Below are 18,048 nucleotides of genomic sequence, written 5' to 3'. Positions count from 1 at the left end.
ATGATGTTCTTAATAGCTGGGTAGTGGTCAGCAGGCATGAGAGACTGGGAGTGGGTGGATGAATAAACTGGCAGCTCCTGTTACTGAGGCGGCATCTCCCCATGTGTCAACTTGTCACGTTTTGTATTTGGTAAGATGCTGGTAAAGACCTTGTACCCCTTTTCTTGTTCTCCAACATGATCTTTGCCTTCTCTTTTGGGTTGGACTCCTGTTCATGCCACTTCCCTGCTTCGTGTGGGGTCAAGAGTGCCTTCTGGAGTGGCAGATCAATCCAGGCTGGATGAGATTTTTACCTTGCTTTTTGAACTGTGCTTCTGGTTTATTTTTCATGTATAACAGTTGGGGCTAGCATGGTCAGTATGGCTAAGGGTTGAGCTCAACATCAAATGCTGTTTTCTGGATCAGTGTATTTTGAGTCCCAGGGAACACTGATCTAGGCAGATTAATATTTTGTTTTTCTTTTTTTGCATAAAATAGTCCTGACTAGAGGAAAGGAATTATTTCATCTCACCACAAAGGCAGTAGTGGATGTCAACAACTGTGAATTGCTGACTGACTTGCTTATATTTTTTTCTGGTTAGTTATGGCCTGCTTTTTCGGTTCATTTTTTTTTTTTTTTCCCCTGTGTAGTCTGTTTGTCCAGTGTCATGTTCTCTAGAGTGTCTGTCTGAGTTGATAGGCTTTGAATGGCGGGAATGATGGGAGAGACTTTGGGGTTTTCCTTGGGTGGTTTTTTTTGTTTGTTTGTTTTTTTTTTTTCTTTTGTGTTTTTTTTTTTTTTTTTTGCTTTTTTTTTTGTTTTTTTTTTTTTTAAAGAGTATTCAGTGGAAAATGTGTGACATAGAGGTAAGATTGAAGGAGGGCTGTGCAGGCAAGGTATGAGTGTTATACATAGTCACATGTTTTTGATGACAGTTCTGAGCAGAGCATGGTGCTTGAGAAGGAGGAGTATTAGAGGGCACAGGTGCTGAACGGGCACCTGAGAAAACTGTTACTTAAGCCTTAGAGGTGAACTAATTCAGTTTTCCACAAAAAGTTGTTAATTTACAGAAGACACCTTCACTGTGCTTTAATGTTTTAATTGCTATCCTGAATTTTACTTAGCGGTTTGTTACAAAAGCAGGAGACATTAAGTATGGGAGAGAAGTGGAAGCTGGAGTTCTGTCTGGGCTACTTGCTATTTTTGTGAACTTCGACAAGTCACCTTTTGTCTTATTAACCTCTAATGTGGTGTGGTTTGGATGTGTACTTGAAACTGCTTCAGAGATGTTTATTTTTGAAACAGTGCTTTCACTTGCAATGCTTGGGAAACAGCATATTGCCAGATTTTTGCAGTGTGCAGGTTGCTTAACCAACTAAATCGCTTCATGACAAACAGCATGAATGCTTCTTTATTGCAAGAGACTGGATAAAGTTTGATTTTTAGCTGAGAAATCAGATTAGTGTAGGTGGCAGAGGAAGTTCTTAAATGAAAGCACTAGACTCTTTCTGTTAGCCAAAACAGAATAACGTGAATCAAAATGTTTGTCTTCCCTAAAACACAGAATACCTGTGTGGATGATATCTTACTTCAAATAAGAGAGCAGCTTGCTCAGTCAAAAGTGATAGAAACTGAATTGGCAAAGCCTCTGTTTGATTCACTGCTTCGTGTTGCATTGGGCACTTTTTCGGCTGATCTGGATCATTCTGAAGAAAAAATTGAAAAGGTATGAAACACCAACTCGGTAGTATAATTCCAAATCCTGCAAGGTTTTCTCAGTCAGGTTTATGTTGTTTGGGACTATTTTTAAACTCGATGGGACATGTTTAAATGTGCTTGGTTACAGTGATTGTTGAAGATTAATTATCTGAATCTCATATATAAGTGTGTAAGTTGAATGCTGGTTATTGATATGCTCCATACACTTCTCAGAAATGAGTCATGCTCCAAAAAGGAGCAAGCTGTGTTATGCTTTATGGATGTACCTGAAACCTGACATTTTCCTCACTCTTTCACTCTTGAGAGTGTGAAAGACTTAGAAAGGGAGAGTTTCAGACAGGTGTATTGACTGACCTCGGTGGTTGCAGACATATGTTCACCTTAGAGTGACTGTCAAGGTGCATGTTTATGGTGATAGTGGTGTTTGGAAGCACATTTACTCTTAATGCATTGGTCACCTGCTTATCAAAGCTTTGGTCAGTAGTTAGTAAAAAAACCCGATCTTTGCAGAATCTATTCTTACTTTTTAAGAATCCTTCATTCTTTATTTATCTCCAGTTTCTTGAAAGTGTATGATTAATTTTTCTTGTGCCAGTGGGCTTGGAGAAAATAGTAATCTGGGAGGTTTTCAATTACTTGTTTTTCTGACCAAAGATGGTAAATTTGCTTGATGTGTTGTACAGGCCCATTACACTGAAAAGGAACCTGTGTCACAACCTGGAGATATTTCTGAAGAAACTGAAGAACCACAGTGCTGTAGCCTTAGAAGTTATGCTGAAGAGGAAGGATATGAAGCAGATAGTGAAAGTAACCCTGATGATAGTGAAACCAAGAATGAAGGTAATAATGAACTTTATGAATATACCAAGCAGTCTGTATGACGTTGCAAAGTTTGCTTGTCTTTTGAGATGTACAAAAAATAGGGTGATCATCAGAGACCTTTAATAGATAGACATAGTTTAACTTTTTTTACTTCTAGTAGGATGCAGTTACAGATGGAGAGATGATGAATATTCTTACTGAGTGTTAGAGGAACTGTTCTGCCTTGGTTGTCCTGGTTTATGTGACTCTTGCTCTAAAGTCATGTTGCTCAAATATATTATTGTGATCTAGAAGCGGTTTTCTTCAGAGGTGCTTATTAGTAGTTTGTTTCAAAGTGTTTGTGGTTTAAATCCGACTGGTAGCCAAACACCATGCAGCTGCTTGCTTGCCTTCCTGCCTGGGGGTTGGGGAGCGAATTGGAGAGGTAAGGGGAGACTTGTTAGGTTGAGATAAACATTTTAATAGTTGTAATAAAATAGGAAAAAAAATAACAATAATAGAAAATACCAATGGGCAATGCACAATGCGATTGCTCACCACCCACTGACTGATACCCAGCCCGTTCCCAGCTAGTGATAGTTGAAATACCAAGATCCTGCTGTTGCAATACCAAAAGTGAGAGAGAACCGCCTCCTTACCAACCATTCCTCCTTTATATGCTGGGCATGATGTTACATGATATGGAATATTTCATTGGCCAATTTGGGTCCGGTGCTCTGGCCGTGTTCCCTCCCTGCTTCTTGTGCATGGGCAGGACATGGGGAGTTGGAGAGTCCTTGATCTCTCAGGAACAACTGAAAACATCAGTGTGTTATCAGCATTCTTATACCAAATCACGTACTGAATCCAGAACACAGTGCTATTCTAGCTGCTAAGAATAAAAATTAACTCTATCCCAGTAGAAACCAGGACAAAAATCAGTGCTCAATTTTTCATTTAGTATTCTAGTAGTCTGGTAAAAATTACATAGTCTAATTAATCATAGAATCATAGGATACCAGGTTGGAAGGGACCTCAAAGATCATCTGGTCCAACTTTTCTTGGCAGGATCACAGTCTAGACAAGATGGCCTGGCACCCTGCTCAGCTGAATCTTAAGTGTCCAGTGTTGGGGGATCCACCACTTCCCTGGGGGAGGTTATTATGGCAGATTGTTCTCAGTGTGAAAAATTTTCCTCTTGTGCATTGGAATCTCCCCAAGAGTAACTTGTACCCATTACCCCATGTCTTTTTCAGGTGACTCCTTGTAAAAAGGGAGCCTCCATCTTCTTTGTAGCCACCTTTACTGGAACATGGTGATAAGGTCTCCCCTAAGCCTTCTCGAGGCTGAACAAATGCAGTTCTGTCAGTCTTCCCTCACATGGCAGGCTTCCCAGTCCCTTGATCATCTTTGTGGCCCTTCTCTGGGCCCTCTGCAGCCTGGCCACATCATCTTTGTATAGTGGGGACCAAAACTGAACACAGTATTCCAGGTGTGGCCTGACAAGTGCTGAGTAGAGTGGGATAATGACTTCCTCATCTCTGCTGGTGATGCCCTTGTTGCTGCAACCCAGCATCCCACTGGCTTTCTTTGCTGCAGCAGCACACTGTTCACTCATATTGAGCTTGTTGTCCACCAGGACCCCCAGATAGATCCTTTTCCACAGAGCTGCCCCCCCAGCCAGGTAGACCCCAGCCTGTGCTGTACTCCTGGATTCTGTTTTCCCAGGTACAAGACCATACACCCAGCCTTATGAAGTTCAGCAAGGTCCTTGTTAGCCCACTCTTCCAGCCTATCCAGATCTTCCTGCAAGGGTGGCTTTCCTTTCCGAAGTGTCCACTTCACCACTCGGTTTGGTATCATTGGCAAACTTCATCAGGGTACACTTGGTCCCATCATCCAGAGCACTTATGAAGGTATGAAACGGTGTTGGGTCCAATATTGACCCCTGGGGGACCCACCTTGTGACAGGTGTCCAGTTTGAAAAGGAGCTATTGACCACCACCCTCCTGGTGCAGCCTGGCAGCCAGTTCACCGCCCATTGCACAGACCACTTGTCTAGACCATAACGCATCAGATGTTTAGATGGTAACACATCAATTTAGGAGGAGGCTGCAGGGAACCATATCAAAAGCCTTGGAGAAATTCAGGTAGACAATGTCCACCGCTCACCCCACATCAACCAAGCAGGTTACTTGTTGTAGAAAGTGATCAGGTTTGCCAAGCACAATTTGCCCTTGCATCTGTGCTGGCTTTTTCCAATTGCATACTTCATTTGAGTTGTGATGGAATGTATCTCTCTGGAGTCATTCAATGACTGGTATGCACATCTCTTGCTGTATTCTGTTTGTGTAATTAATTTTGAACATGAATTTGCTTTGACTTTTTTCTTTGTGCTGAACATCTGCTCTTGTATGAGGTCAGCGTGAGCAGTAACAGCCTTTAACAGAACTGCATTCAACTGTTGCTATTTACCTGTGTGACAAGGCTTTATCAACACTTACACAACGTTTTAAAAGCATTTCTGAATTAATTTAACCTGAAATATTTACATGAAATGTATGTCTGCACCAAATAATTTTTTAAGTAATGTGTTTTAAAGTCTCTCCAAGCTGTAAGAAGAGAATCTTAAATATAGGGTTTTTTTTTCTTTTTTGATTGTCATGCAGGTATTCTGTCATCTGCATTTTCTTAGTTAAATAACTGAACAACTGTTTCTTCCAACCTTTTAACATAAAATCATTTCAATTTATATTCTCTATTGGCAGGCTCAGAGTTCTGTATAGAAGCTTGAGACTCTATTACAATAGTTTTACTGTCATGTTTCATGAATTGTATATTTCATCATTACTGTGTATGTCCAGTTCCCTGGAAATGAAGGCACATAGTTTAAGACCATGTGATGGGAGAAACTGCATCCTTGCCCTTCTGTATTAGCAGGAAAATATGAAAATCTGAAGCAGAATAGCAGATTATACTAATTTCTGAAAACTATTTTTAAGCTAGTAACTATTTTTGGCTTGTACCTATGAGAAGGTTGGAGAAACTATGTCCTTGGATGTTCTGATTAAATCATGCACACTGTATTCAGCTGAGTAAGTTTCTGTAAGAGAAGTTTTTTCTTTCAGGAGCAGATACAAAGTCAGAACCAGGATGTACTGGTCTCTCGAGTTATTTTAATGACCTAGCTGAAAGCATCAATCAAGGAGAATTAATGTATCCTGAAATCTGCATGTTAGAATTAAACTTGCTCTCAGCTGGTAATGCAAGTTTAGATGTGCTTGCTCACGTATTCCAAAGCTGCCTGAAAATCATCAGCCAGAAGGAGAGAAATGCCACTGTACTTATAGAACAGGTAAAAATGTTATTAAAGACAATGTCCTAGCAGTTGTGTATCTTTGTTTTTATAGCAGCAGTGTACCTAATAGTGATCTCATAACTATTCTCTCATGTTACTGAACTTGATAAGACCTGAAACAATGAAAATGACTGATATTGACAGCTGCATTGCATTTGTTACCAGAAACTATAGTTAACTAATGTATTGAAAGATAGGTGACCTACAAAGCTTTAGAGTTTCACAGTTGCCTTATTTTATCAAGACTGCTCAATCACTAGAGCTACAGATACACACTTAATGTCTGTCAGGCCATTGAAAAGAAAAAGAAAAAAAAGGCAAAACAAAAAAGCAAATATCTTCTTGTATATGTATATATGTAAACATTCTAAATTTATATGTATTCAATATGTACTTTTAGAAACTTTCAGTGATGTGTCTCAAATATTTCATGTTTTTATTATTAAGATTACATTAGAAATGTTGTGCACATGTTGATGCCCTCATGATCCTTTAGTTATTATTTAGTTTTGCTTTTTAATAACTAAATTGAGTATGCCTCTTGCAAGAGGAAAATATGGTTAAGTAATCTAAGCTTAAAATGCGTGTTTATGTAATAATTTGACTGAGAAGCAAAGTTAGCGCTTTCCAACTTAAACTAAAAGCAGGAAGGGAAAACACTGTTTTATTTCAGTACTCCGGTTCTTTGTGTGAATTATTAGCTTTAAATCACTAGCACACATATACTACTTTTTTCTGAACTTCAACTAATGAAATTACTTATAATTCAAAATAAGCTCTGTTTCATTATTCTTTGATAAAATTTAGAAAGAACAATCTATCAAACTAATCAATTTAGAGATTTTTTTACTATCTTCAATGAGATTTTTTCAAATTACCTTTAAGTTGCATTTGTGAAGGATGCTCTTAAGCACATGGCTTGGGTTTTTTTTTTGTAATCACTCTAATCTTGCGTAAAAAGGTTGAGGAAAGGTTGAATTTACTTTTCAGTATTGCATCAGTATATACCAACGTGCTGGTTTTGGTTACAACTCCTCAAATCCTGTAATTCTGTTATGGGGAGAAGACAAGGGATATCTCGGCTGCTGAACTGATAATGGCTCAAAGGTTTTTTTTTCTAGAATAATTTGGATTTCAGAGTCTGTCTTCTGCAACAGAACTGTACAGAACGTAAAAGGACATTCATTAGCAAATATAAAAAAATATTTCCATAATTTAAAGTAACTGGAATTGTCCTTATTTTAAAATCAATAGTAGACAAGAACTGATTGGAAGAAATTATTTCTTAGTTCTTTGAGCTGGTGTATATTCTTCAGTTAACAATTTTCCCTGGATTTGTTTAACAGGGAGCTGTTAAACACCTTTTGGGAGGATTTCTGAACATATTGACACAAACAGAATCTAATTTTCGTGGTGAGTTCCAGGTCTAAGTAACTTATATGTTGTTTTTCATAACTTAATGTATACAGATTCAAATTCTTAGTTCAAAATGCAAATGCAAAATGGACAAAGCAAATTCATTGGCATGTGTGAATTTATGCAGCTGCTTCACAAAGACTTTGACAAGTTGTGTAAACACACGGTTATTTCTGAGCTAGTGGAAATCTGTTATTTAAACATATGCTGGCAGATCTGAAAATGATAGTTGAAATTGCAAACCCTAGGGTGTCAGTGTTAACAAACGCTGTTTGGAAAAATAGCAGTTATCTTCCTGATTGAATCTGACTCCATCACAACATAAGTTTTTATTTCAATTTTCTTTATACCACACATCTTAGTGATGTCTTGATTGTGTTTTATTTCTAATCAGAAAACAGCTGGCTAATCCACAAACGTGGAAGCAAATTAAATCCTTGCCCTGAAGTACAGTGAGATTGCTGCACAGCAGGAGATGATGTAAACCCATCCCAGGACTTTGATCGCTGGCTTTGTGGGGATAGCCTTAGCAATGTAGAATCTAGGTACCCAGACTTTCAGACTCCACTTTGCAAACCACTTTGCCAGACTTGGTGTAGCCATCTCGATTCATTCAATGAAATTTTGAACGATAGTGTCAAAGTAGTTGAATCTCTCTGGAATTCATCTTTTAATCATTACTGCTTCCTGAATTTGAAATGTTTCGCAAAATGCTCTGAATTCCAAGTTAATCTTTTCTCATAATAGTACAGAACAAAAATTTTATAACCTTTTAAGAAATTATTTTCAAGAATATTTTGTCTCGTTATTTTTAGCATGTCAAATGGTGCTGGTAGACCTGTTAGTTTCCTTGATGAGTTCACAGACATGCTCAGAAGAGCTAACTCTTCTTCTGAGGATATTTTTGGAGAAGACACCTTGTACGGTATGTATGGAGTGGCACATAGCAAAATTCAGAGGCTTAATGAGAAAAACGTAGCAAAAAGAATATCCTTTTGTGTCTAAGAATTTTGGGATCTGATCTAACTGATCAGAGCAAACAAAATGTAGTTGTTGAAATAGTTCATTCTCAAAATGTGAAAAGAAAACAGGAGATAAGAATAAACAAGTGGAAGGAAATAAAAAAATACTGTGAAGTCTGAAATGGTACCAGACCAAACAAGGAGACACAAGTCAGATTTTTCAAAGGTAGATTGCAATAGTTGGCTAAGTAAATAGAGAAAGGTGTGGTCTTCCACTGAGGTATAACTTAATCTGTTAGCACATAACAAATGTGAGATAAGGTAGTGGAGTGACCACCTGCTGTGGTTCAGTTGATTCCTAAGCATGGTAACTTCAAGACTGATCTGCCCTGACTAAATCCCCAAAAATGTTGGGTCATAGTCTGTTGAAGTTGCTATTTCATGCTTTGTAAATGTGTGCAAGTTTGGATGTAGAAGTCCACCTCTGTGAAAACATGAATCCAAGTTTAAATGAAGAGTGGAGTTCTGTTTAGGTAGATGACACCTGACGATGTGATGTAAACAGTTTGATTATTTTTTTTTCTGATTTGTTTGGTTTATTTCTTCTAGGAGATACTACTCAAGGGTGTATTGAAGATTATAGAAACTAATATTTATATGAACCCGTTACAGTACCTTGCCTTCCCTTTGTTACATGGCACAAGTTTGAGTAGTAGTTCTTTACAAAAATCTGCTAGCACTTCCAACAGCAAAACTGCTGGACTATTAAAAAGAGCAAAATTTTCACAGAGTAAGAAAGAGGCAGATGGTGAAAACTTGAGTCACCAGGTGCTTTCTTCTTGGCATGTTGCCCCGATTCACTTGCCTTTAGTTGGACAAAACTGTTGGCCACACATGTCTGAAGGCTTCAGTGTCTCACTGTGGTTTCATCTGGAATGTGCTCATGAAGCAGAAAATTCAACAGAAAAGGGAAAAAAAGTCAAAAGAAGAAGCAGACTGGTAACTGTAAGAGAGAACAGCTTTGACAGCACAGGTGAGAATATAGTACTTCCTGTTTCTATTCAGGTAGCACTGAAGGATTCTGGTTACAAGTATTACTAATTGACATGCCATATACAAAAGGTTGAACTTTTTTTCTTATGATGGATATTAAACAGGAATGGTCTTTCTGATTTTTCTTTGAGTTACTGTATCATATACTTAAAACAGTTCCAGCCTTAGTCCTTAAGTTAAATTAATGCCTGGTTTCTTAGAAATTTAGCATTCTCATTTGAGAATACTCTCAAGAGTTCGTAACTTCAGTAAAATGTCTTTATGTTATTTCACGTTATGATGAAGAAAATACTGAAGTTGGAACATCATGGGAAGAGACTGCTCTCAATTTTATTTGGTCTCATGTAGTGGTGAAGCAAGGGGCTTTTATGTTTCTTTAATAGAGAGCCAGTAAATATCTGTGATTTAGGATTTAAATATTGGAACTCTTAGCTAAAAGATGCTCTGAATCCATTAAGTCAGAGCGTGAAACTGACTCAGTATAAACCCTCTAACTTTCCTTGTGTGTGCACCATTCTAAATGTCAATAGCTATATGATGTTTCTCTGTTTATACTTTTGTGGAGACTCACCTGCTTCCAAACTCTTTTGAGAAGAACCTTTTGGATTATAATTTGTAGGAGGAAAAATTCATTAAGTTATTTAAAATGCCTCCCAATCATAACACTTGGAATACCTTTTACTATCCTATTTAGTTCTTTACTGTATTTGAATAAAAGGAGGGAAAACCCAATCCTGAATCTTGGAACTCACAAGATCTGCTTTTGTTAGGTCTGTGCTTTTGCTTGGCAACATAAAAATATGGAATGCAAGATCATGCTTAAAGGGTAATATGATTCATGAAGAAAAATCTAAAGATTTCTTGGTACACACTAAGACTTCCAGGTCAACAGGGGAACATAATATTATGTGGCATGTTGAAAACATCATTGAATTAAGAGTGTATTCATGCTTCATGGCTTCACATGATTACAAACAAAAACATGTGAAGTGCTGAGCTAATGTTGAGCTCCTCTGTTTCAGTTTATAAGAGACCTAGGTCTCTGAAGAAAACCATGCATATTAGTCAGTTCACTTTTTTTTAAAAAAAAAAAAGGGGAGGGGTGGGGCAGGGAGAGAAAAAACAGACAAAACCCTCCATTCTCGGTAGTACCTGAACTATTTCTTTTCACACTTAATAGCTGGTGTGACAGGCATTGTTGTTGTATTGTAAGTGTGTATAAACATGTTTATATTTCTAGATGAAATGAAGTCTATAGGAATGGAATACCTAAGCCTGGGAGATAAACTTGTTGAAGATGGCTGTGTTCATATAATTTCACTGGGTTCCAAAGCATTGATGATACAAATCTGGGCAGACTTGAACACTGGAGCATTCATATTTCGGTATGGTGTATTAGTCCAAAAGCAGTCTTGTGAACATATGTATTGTTGCTTGCAGAGAGTACTGGGGGAGACTAGAGAACTAATTTCTATAGTAGAGTCATCTTGCACACTGATGTCAACATCAAGTAAGTTTATAGCATACAGATCTACAGGTTTACCTTAAACGGTTAATTTCTGGTCTTGCATGTTTCATGTATTCATGTATAAACAATTACCCAAAGATGCCAGATCAGTCATAATTGTGCAGTGCAGGGTAACAATTCAAGTGTTAATGAAATGACACAATAAATGTGTGAAGATAAGCAAAAGCTTTTGTAGCTGTAGGTTTTCACACCTGAGGTGTGAAAATTGCTGTTACTTAATACTACAACAATTTCTGTTTTAATCTTCTGAACATATTTTAGCCCTACTTTAGTTCTCAGTAGTGTATCCTTAAAGTGGGTCTAAAGCTGCAATTTTAGAACACTTTCATGGCATTCGAAGCACCTGCATTTTTTCACTAAATTGAATTTAGCTTCTCTGTAAAATATAGATTATGTCCTTAGCTGAAGTGTAAGCAGATTCATGCCAAACAAGTTAAATAACTAAGTTGAAACCATAATGTAAGGATTTTCCGAACACATGTTGAGCACTATAAATGTAGCATTGTGATAAAATTATCTGTAAAATTTAAGAAATGCAATCTCTAGTTGAGGCCAAAAAATTGCAGATTTAGGGCTTAAAATACAAATTTGAAAACAAACGCACACTTGTTTTTCTGTTGCTTTCATAGTATGTGCATGGATCCAAATGATGAGATGAAAGCTGGTCTGCTGGCACAGGCTGAATCTCCAGAGAATGTTTTCCTTGTGGGCAGGTGGCAACATTTGGCGATAACGTATCTGCAGCAGCCAGAAGGCAAGAAAAATATCCATGGAAAGCTGTTGCTGTGGGTTTCTGGTCAGAGGTAAAGAATGTTAGTTGTACCTTGGTATTTATCTTAAAAAGATGTAGGAAAACATCTGCACTATTTTGGTGCAAGCTGAAGTTATGATTGAGTAGTCTTCTGGGGGTAGGAGAGGAATGTCTTAAACCGTTATGAATTCCCTAGAAATGTCCAGAGTTGTCTTGGTTGCTTTGAGAATCTTCAGTTCATACCATGGACCAATGCAGACATCAGTGTTTTCCTTCATCGCCTTTAAGTGAAAGAGATAAGTACAAGATTTTGAGTAAGATCCAAAAAAAGCTATGGCATGATGTTAGCAGTAGGCATAATGTCTTTGGTTAAGTTAAAAATCCAAATCAAGGAGATATAGTTCAGGTACTGGCAATATTGTTCAAAGTAGGAATGAAGAGGAGATGGAGAGAAATCAGTCATTTTGCTCCAATGAGAGAAGTGGAGAGGGGGGAAGTTAACATTTCAGGCAAGATCTGCACTGGCAGTGGGAAGTACTACTTCTTCCACTGAAAATTTAAGGTCCATGGTTCTAAATGAAGTCCCTGATGCTAGGCTGGGCGTGCCTGTGCCTGCATGAAATATTCATTGGTTAGAGAAAAAGGAATTTATTAGATATCACAGTTCTTAATCCTTTCTTCCTAAAGTCCAGACTACGAAGACTTCCTTTGTGTCCCAAATATGAAGCGGGTGGTCAAAATGCTATGTTGTAAAACAATTATATATATCACAAAAATTCTTTACTATTCCTCTAGGATTTGGTCAGTAAACAAGCAATGTTATTAAAGCCATTCCTAAAACTCTATCTAGGAAAAAAGCTGTTGCACATTTTTTTCTTTCTGCAGTTAAGCCTGGAACTGTAAAATATAATACTTGTTTCACTTTTCTTGAAACTACAGGGAGTTAACTTTTAAGCAACTTGATTTCCTCTCTTCCATCGTCCATCGTTTAGTCTGTGTATCCTGATATGCAGTAAAGTCCAAATATGGAGATACAGGAGAAACTAAAAATACTACAATGTTTTGCACATGTGCAGTGAATGTGGCCACTCTATATGTAGAGTTAGTTGCCAATTTGCTAATAGCTAGGCTCTTCCAGGAAGCTGCAGATGACCTTTACAGTCCAATTGGTCTGTCTATTTAAATGCGCATAAGGTTAATTGGACGTTTTCTGAAAGCAGCAGGCTTATTGCCTGTGGCTGTACAGCACACTAGCTTTGACAGTGTTTCCTGGTATAAGCAAATCCTCAGCATGGTGTTTTCCAGCCTATGTGAACCACAGTTTTCATGATATACACTAGCATATTCAGAGGCCTTTGACTTTTTAGGAACAGGACAAATTCGTGAAAAATTGTAATATTTTACAAGTGGGTGTAGTGTTTTATACAGTTTCTTCTCTGCGGTCAGAGGGAAGAAGGAAGGAATTTCAGATCTAGGAAATCTTGACTGTATGGCAACCCTAGTTGGGACTCTCTTATTCTTTGTGCAGTATTTGAATACATACATCATCATGTAACTGAGTTGTCAGGTGCCTAAATGTTGAAGATTGCTTTAGTAATTTAATGTTAATAACAGCATGGTTTCTCATCTATTAAATACTAAAATCTATTTTAAGCCTTAGCTGGTTACCTTAGATAACAATTTTGATCACTTCCTAATGTTTAAACTTGTTTCTTTATATGCATTTTTAGGAAATGTGAGATTAATTTAGATTACGCACTACCAAGGAAATCAAGTTTATCATCTGACAGCAATAAAACATTTTGTATGATTGGCCATTGTACATCATCTCAAGAAGAATTGCTTCGATTGTCGGGTAGATGGGATCTTGGAAATCTGCTTCTATTTAATGGTACTTTTGTATGCTTTTTTTCCTGAATAAGTCTTCATTTCTTCTTTCCCCTCTAAGACCAAAGGCTTAATTTGATTTTTATTTTTTAACATGCCAAGCTTTTACAGTAAAAGCAACAATACATTCTATACCAGCATAATGTATCAGGGAAAAAGTAGGTGAATGTTTCCGTATTGGGTACTTCTTAATGCGCCCTTTTGCCACTATTCTCTTGCTTTCTTTTTAGTGCCGTAATTGGCAATTCTAGTTTCTTTAGTATTTCTTTAAATGTCTTTAAAAATAATACCTTGTGGTAGGGGATAGACAGATGGTAGTACTTGCTCTGTTTCTTTTCTTTAAGCACTTAATCTCTCCTAGGTGAAAAATGGATTTCACTTACCTGCTTCTAAACTACTAGTTTCAAATTACTTAAAGCATATTAAAAAGTAAACACAATCTGAACTACTGAATACCCCAAGTTAAGCATGATTATTTCTGAAACTCCTGAAGTTACTTGGGTTATTCTTAAGTGTATAATTCTCCTTCCTTGGAAAGTTTTGTCCATGGCTTCTGGGTGTTTGCTTTTAGTGCTGAAGGCTGGAACCCTGCTGGTCGTCAGCTGGCATATCTTAATGGGCAGTGGCCCAGCCAGGACTACTGCACAAATGAAGTCAGTTTGCCAGGGTGTGTGGTGTGTGCAGGTGTGATGTGTGCAGGTATAGTGTATCTGTGCAGGCTATAGGTGAGGTGCATGTCATAAATGTGAGCTCCACCTGGTGAATCTACATGGTCTGACTGCCACATGCCTACAGCCGGGGTAACTGATGTATCCCGAGAGCACTGGATTTACTGTTACACAGTTGTCATGCACCTGTACACATCACAGTCACAGGCTTGGGTTCTTCAGGATGTTTTTCTTGATTTTTCTTTTTTTTTTTTTTTTTTTTTTTGCGTTCTCACAAACAGATGACCTGAGATGTGCTGTCCAGAAATGGGAGGGAGGTTTGTTTGGCCTTCTACATACTACAGATTTTTATTTTTCACTCCCTGTTAGTTGTAGTGAGCTTTTGTTGTTGCATCCTTCTTGGGTCACTCTACCCAACTGTCCATGACGTTGTAGCATGTTGTTGCTGTCTGTAATCTTGATATAGATTGAAAACTTTGAGGAGGCTTGAATAGATGACTCTTCAACTTTAAAAAGTGTAACTGATTATTCACAGCTGTTGGTCTTCACGGGGACATTTTCCTGACTTAGTTTCAGTTCCCTTTGCCACTGAATTCATCTGGCCTGTGATGTGTCAGAAGTCACTGATCCACAGTAGCTAATAGCAAGCATTGGACTGAACTGATTGTTTTTCATCAGCAGAGCCTATGAAAACCAGCCAGGGATCTTCCTTGTAAAGTCTCTGATGCAGTCTACTAGCCAGTGTATTAATTTTGCTTTATTATATACTAAAGAGTTAACAGCTTCTTTTCTGGATTTTAGGTGCAAAGATTGGACCAGAGGAAGCATTTTACTTATACACATGTGGGCCAGACTTCACATCTGTAATGCCCTGTAAATATGGCAAAACATTGTCTGATTGCTCTAAGTACATAAGTAAAGAGATTCTACAGTGTGAACAAATTAAGGAGCTCTTCATGGCAAAAAAGGAAGTGGATGTTGGGCCTTTAATTGTAAGTTGCTACTTAAAAATAGTTCTTAATCTCTTAAAATTGATTAAGAAACTGGTAACGCGTTTCCTGCTGTCTCCCAAAGTGCTTCACTTTCTCAAAGCAGGCAGGAGCAAATCCAATTCTCATTAAAATCACTGCGGGGTTCTTCCCACTTATTTCAGTGGGAGTTGTACTCCACACGGGGTGACCATTTCATCTTGCTTTTCGTTGGATTCTGACAACTTCTAGATGTTCTACCATCTATAGTACTGCTTATTTATTTATCGGATAAGTAGGCACCTCCAACTGCCCTAGAAAGAATACATAGCTCTTCTTTCAATTAGTGTAAAGGTAGCTAAGGGCAGCTTAGTTAACCTTTCAATATTGGAAGTGTGAGGAGAGGAGAAAAGAGGATTTATCTGGCTTTAACAGGAAGCAAAAGACTTCATCCCAGTTCTTTGAGGGTTTTGAGGGAGTAAGTTTGAATCAAGTTTGGCTGAAAAGTCATTTTTCATCTGGCAGATCTTAGCTTTTCTCATCTTTTCTGACAGAAACAGCCATGCCAGATGCAGGTGTAAGTGTAATTACACTAGAAAAAGAATAAAATAAAAATTTTAAGTGGAGCCTGCTGTATTTGGGAAATTGTCTTCATGCAGTGGTAATTCCTGCTGTGTGAATTGTTTCCACTAGAGGGATTTTTCTGATCTTGTTGTACAGCAGTTCTGTAGCTGTAGGCAAAGGGACATTCTGTCTGTATGTGATCCTTGTAAGCAACGGTACTAAACTTTGAATAGGTTAAGAAGGAAAGAGTGGAGTAAGTAAAAAGCCTAACAAATTAGTCATGCAACTTCTAAGCTTATCTTGCCTTACAAAACCACCAAGTAACCAGAGAGAACTACGATGTGCTCAATGATGAATTAATGTCTTTGCTTTTGCATAGAATGCAGGTATCTTAAATGTAATTATCTCTCTACTTTAAATAACATTCCAAACATGATTATTTTACATTTTCTGTGAAAATGGGTCTCTTACTTTCTGTAGGAGCTTTGGGTTTGGTCTAAGTCTTTTCATCAGTAATAAAACTTACTCTATTGAGATCCTCTTATGGCAAAGCTGATTAAAGGATAGACTTAAAACAAAATAGGAGTGATTTTGAAAAAATAGTGGATAACTTTCTCTTTTGGACTTGCCACTTGGGAGAGGGAAATTGACCAATCCATCTGTATACTAATTTTCTTTTAAATTTGTCTGTAACATTGTTTTTATACAAAATAGTTATCATTCCTCACATAAGAGGGGGGGATCCTTGGTGGAATTTCTTAGTGCTTTCTTAACTTTCTGTACTGTAGCAATTGCATACATCTGCTAAAACTTATGAATCCTGTTGCATTTTAGTGCACATGCATCCACACGAAACTTAAGAGCATGCTAACGGTAAAATAGAAATGAACTGCCAAAGTTGCTGCTACTTGCTGTTAGATGGCTTTTGTGTGTGTCTTTGTTGGGTGTGGTTTGTTTAGTTTTTTGTTTGTTTTTTTGGGGGGGGTTTTGGTGTTGTTTTTTTTTTTTTTGTATTAAACTTTCTTGGAAAAAACCCTATAATATTCTCTTGTTTCAGGAGAGTCTTGCTGTTGTTTATACCACGTGCTGCCCTGATCAGTACACCATATATGAACCTGTAATTAGACTGAAAGGTCAAGTGAAAACTGTACCATCTCAGAGACCTTTCAGTTCAAAAGAAGTTCAGAGCAATGCATTGGATTCTCATCACCTGAAAACACTTCAGCCTGTTGAATATAAAACTCTTCAGGGTATACTACATGAAATTGGAGGAACTGGTGCATTTGTTTTTCTCTTTGCTAGGGTAAGAAGGCTGGAGGATGGGGGAGCGTGTATGTGTTCTCCTGTATAAAATTTTCCTTGTATCTTGGGTAGCAAATCACATACTCTAGCTACCTTGCTCTAGTCAGCATGTGATTTCTTTTTCTTAAATAAAATTTGTGGAAAATACCTGTGGCATAACACAGACTACATCATGCATTATATGCATGATAGGAAATTTAATTATAATTCTATTATGTTTTTTTAATAATATTGCTGGTATATAAGGTGTGATGTTACATTCTGATTGAGATATGAGGCTTCTAAATGTCAAAAGAGATTATTTTTAGGAGTGTCGTAGAACTGATTGTATTTTTGGTCTCTAATTTTTAAAGGCACTTTAATTGCATATCTTTAACACTTAAACACAGGCTATTTACCATACAGGTATGAATAAATGTGAAACTGTGTAGTGTGCAGAGCTTTAATTTTATCTAATAGTGGGAGCTTTTTTGAGATCTGTTGAGCCATGTTCAAAGGCTTATTCTAAGAAAAATGATTTCAAAAATATTAGGGTATGAGCCTTAACTTAGTTACTACTTAACTGTGACCTTTACATGGAGAGGCTAATATTTGTGGTAGGAGTCTCTGAAGTACTACAGTTAATTCCAAATACTAATGCAGGCCTTAAACTTGTTTGTTTTTATATGTCTCTGGTTCTGAAAGGTGTGTGGAGAGTAATCAATGTGCAATTAGGCTAGAGACAATCAGGTGTTCAGACTTCTGGTTATGAAGACACTGTCTGTTACAATTTTAACATTGATAGTGAAATCTGAGGAAAAAAAATATCTATTCATGTTGTTGCATTACATAAATTTATGCTAAGTATGTATTAAAGATCTTGCTTTAGACTATGGGCATTAGTGAAACAAGCAAACAATAGATCACATGTCAGACAATACATGTATACTACATGTGTATAACTAAGTGCAGCAGAATTAACAGGTTCACAGCAAGAGAACCTCTGGGAACTGAAATTCCATTAATGTGAGATTTTCTTCTTGTACGTTTTTACTAAAGATACTGTTTGCTGTCTCTTGGGATTCAAGAATTGTAGGAAGCAGAGTGTGAAG

General features: G+C 37.4%; 1 protein-coding gene across 4 annotated transcripts in view; it reads left to right on the top strand.

Moving 5' to 3' along the window:
* LYST (lysosomal trafficking regulator) overlaps positions 1–18,048 on the top strand; it is a 94,760-nt gene that overhangs the window by 36,554 nt on the left and 40,158 nt on the right. For all 4 annotated transcript variants that reach the window (XM_033008896.2, XM_042795814.1, XM_042795815.1 and 1 more), the window contains 11 exons: positions 1,545–1,706; positions 2,383–2,539; positions 5,629–5,855; positions 7,205–7,271; positions 8,090–8,199; positions 8,846–9,269; positions 10,530–10,674; positions 11,447–11,620; positions 13,299–13,459; positions 14,925–15,115; positions 16,713–16,958. In XM_033008896.2, the coding sequence (XP_032864787.2) occupies positions 1,545–1,706; positions 2,383–2,539; positions 5,629–5,855; positions 7,205–7,271; positions 8,090–8,199; positions 8,846–9,269; positions 10,530–10,674; positions 11,447–11,620; positions 13,299–13,459; positions 14,925–15,115; positions 16,713–16,958 (2,064 nt within the window). The remainder of the gene's footprint in view (positions 1–1,544; positions 1,707–2,382; positions 2,540–5,628; positions 5,856–7,204; positions 7,272–8,089; positions 8,200–8,845; positions 9,270–10,529; positions 10,675–11,446; positions 11,621–13,298; positions 13,460–14,924; positions 15,116–16,712; positions 16,959–18,048) is intronic.

The sequence above is a fragment of the Tyto alba genome, unplaced genomic scaffold (assembly GCF_018691265.1).
Source record: "Tyto alba isolate M040663 unplaced genomic scaffold, T.alba_DEE_v4.0 Super-Scaffold_22, whole genome shotgun sequence".
Lineage (NCBI taxonomy): Eukaryota > Metazoa > Chordata > Aves > Strigiformes > Tytonidae > Tyto > Tyto alba.
This window is presented reverse-complemented; position numbering and strand designations above follow the sequence as displayed.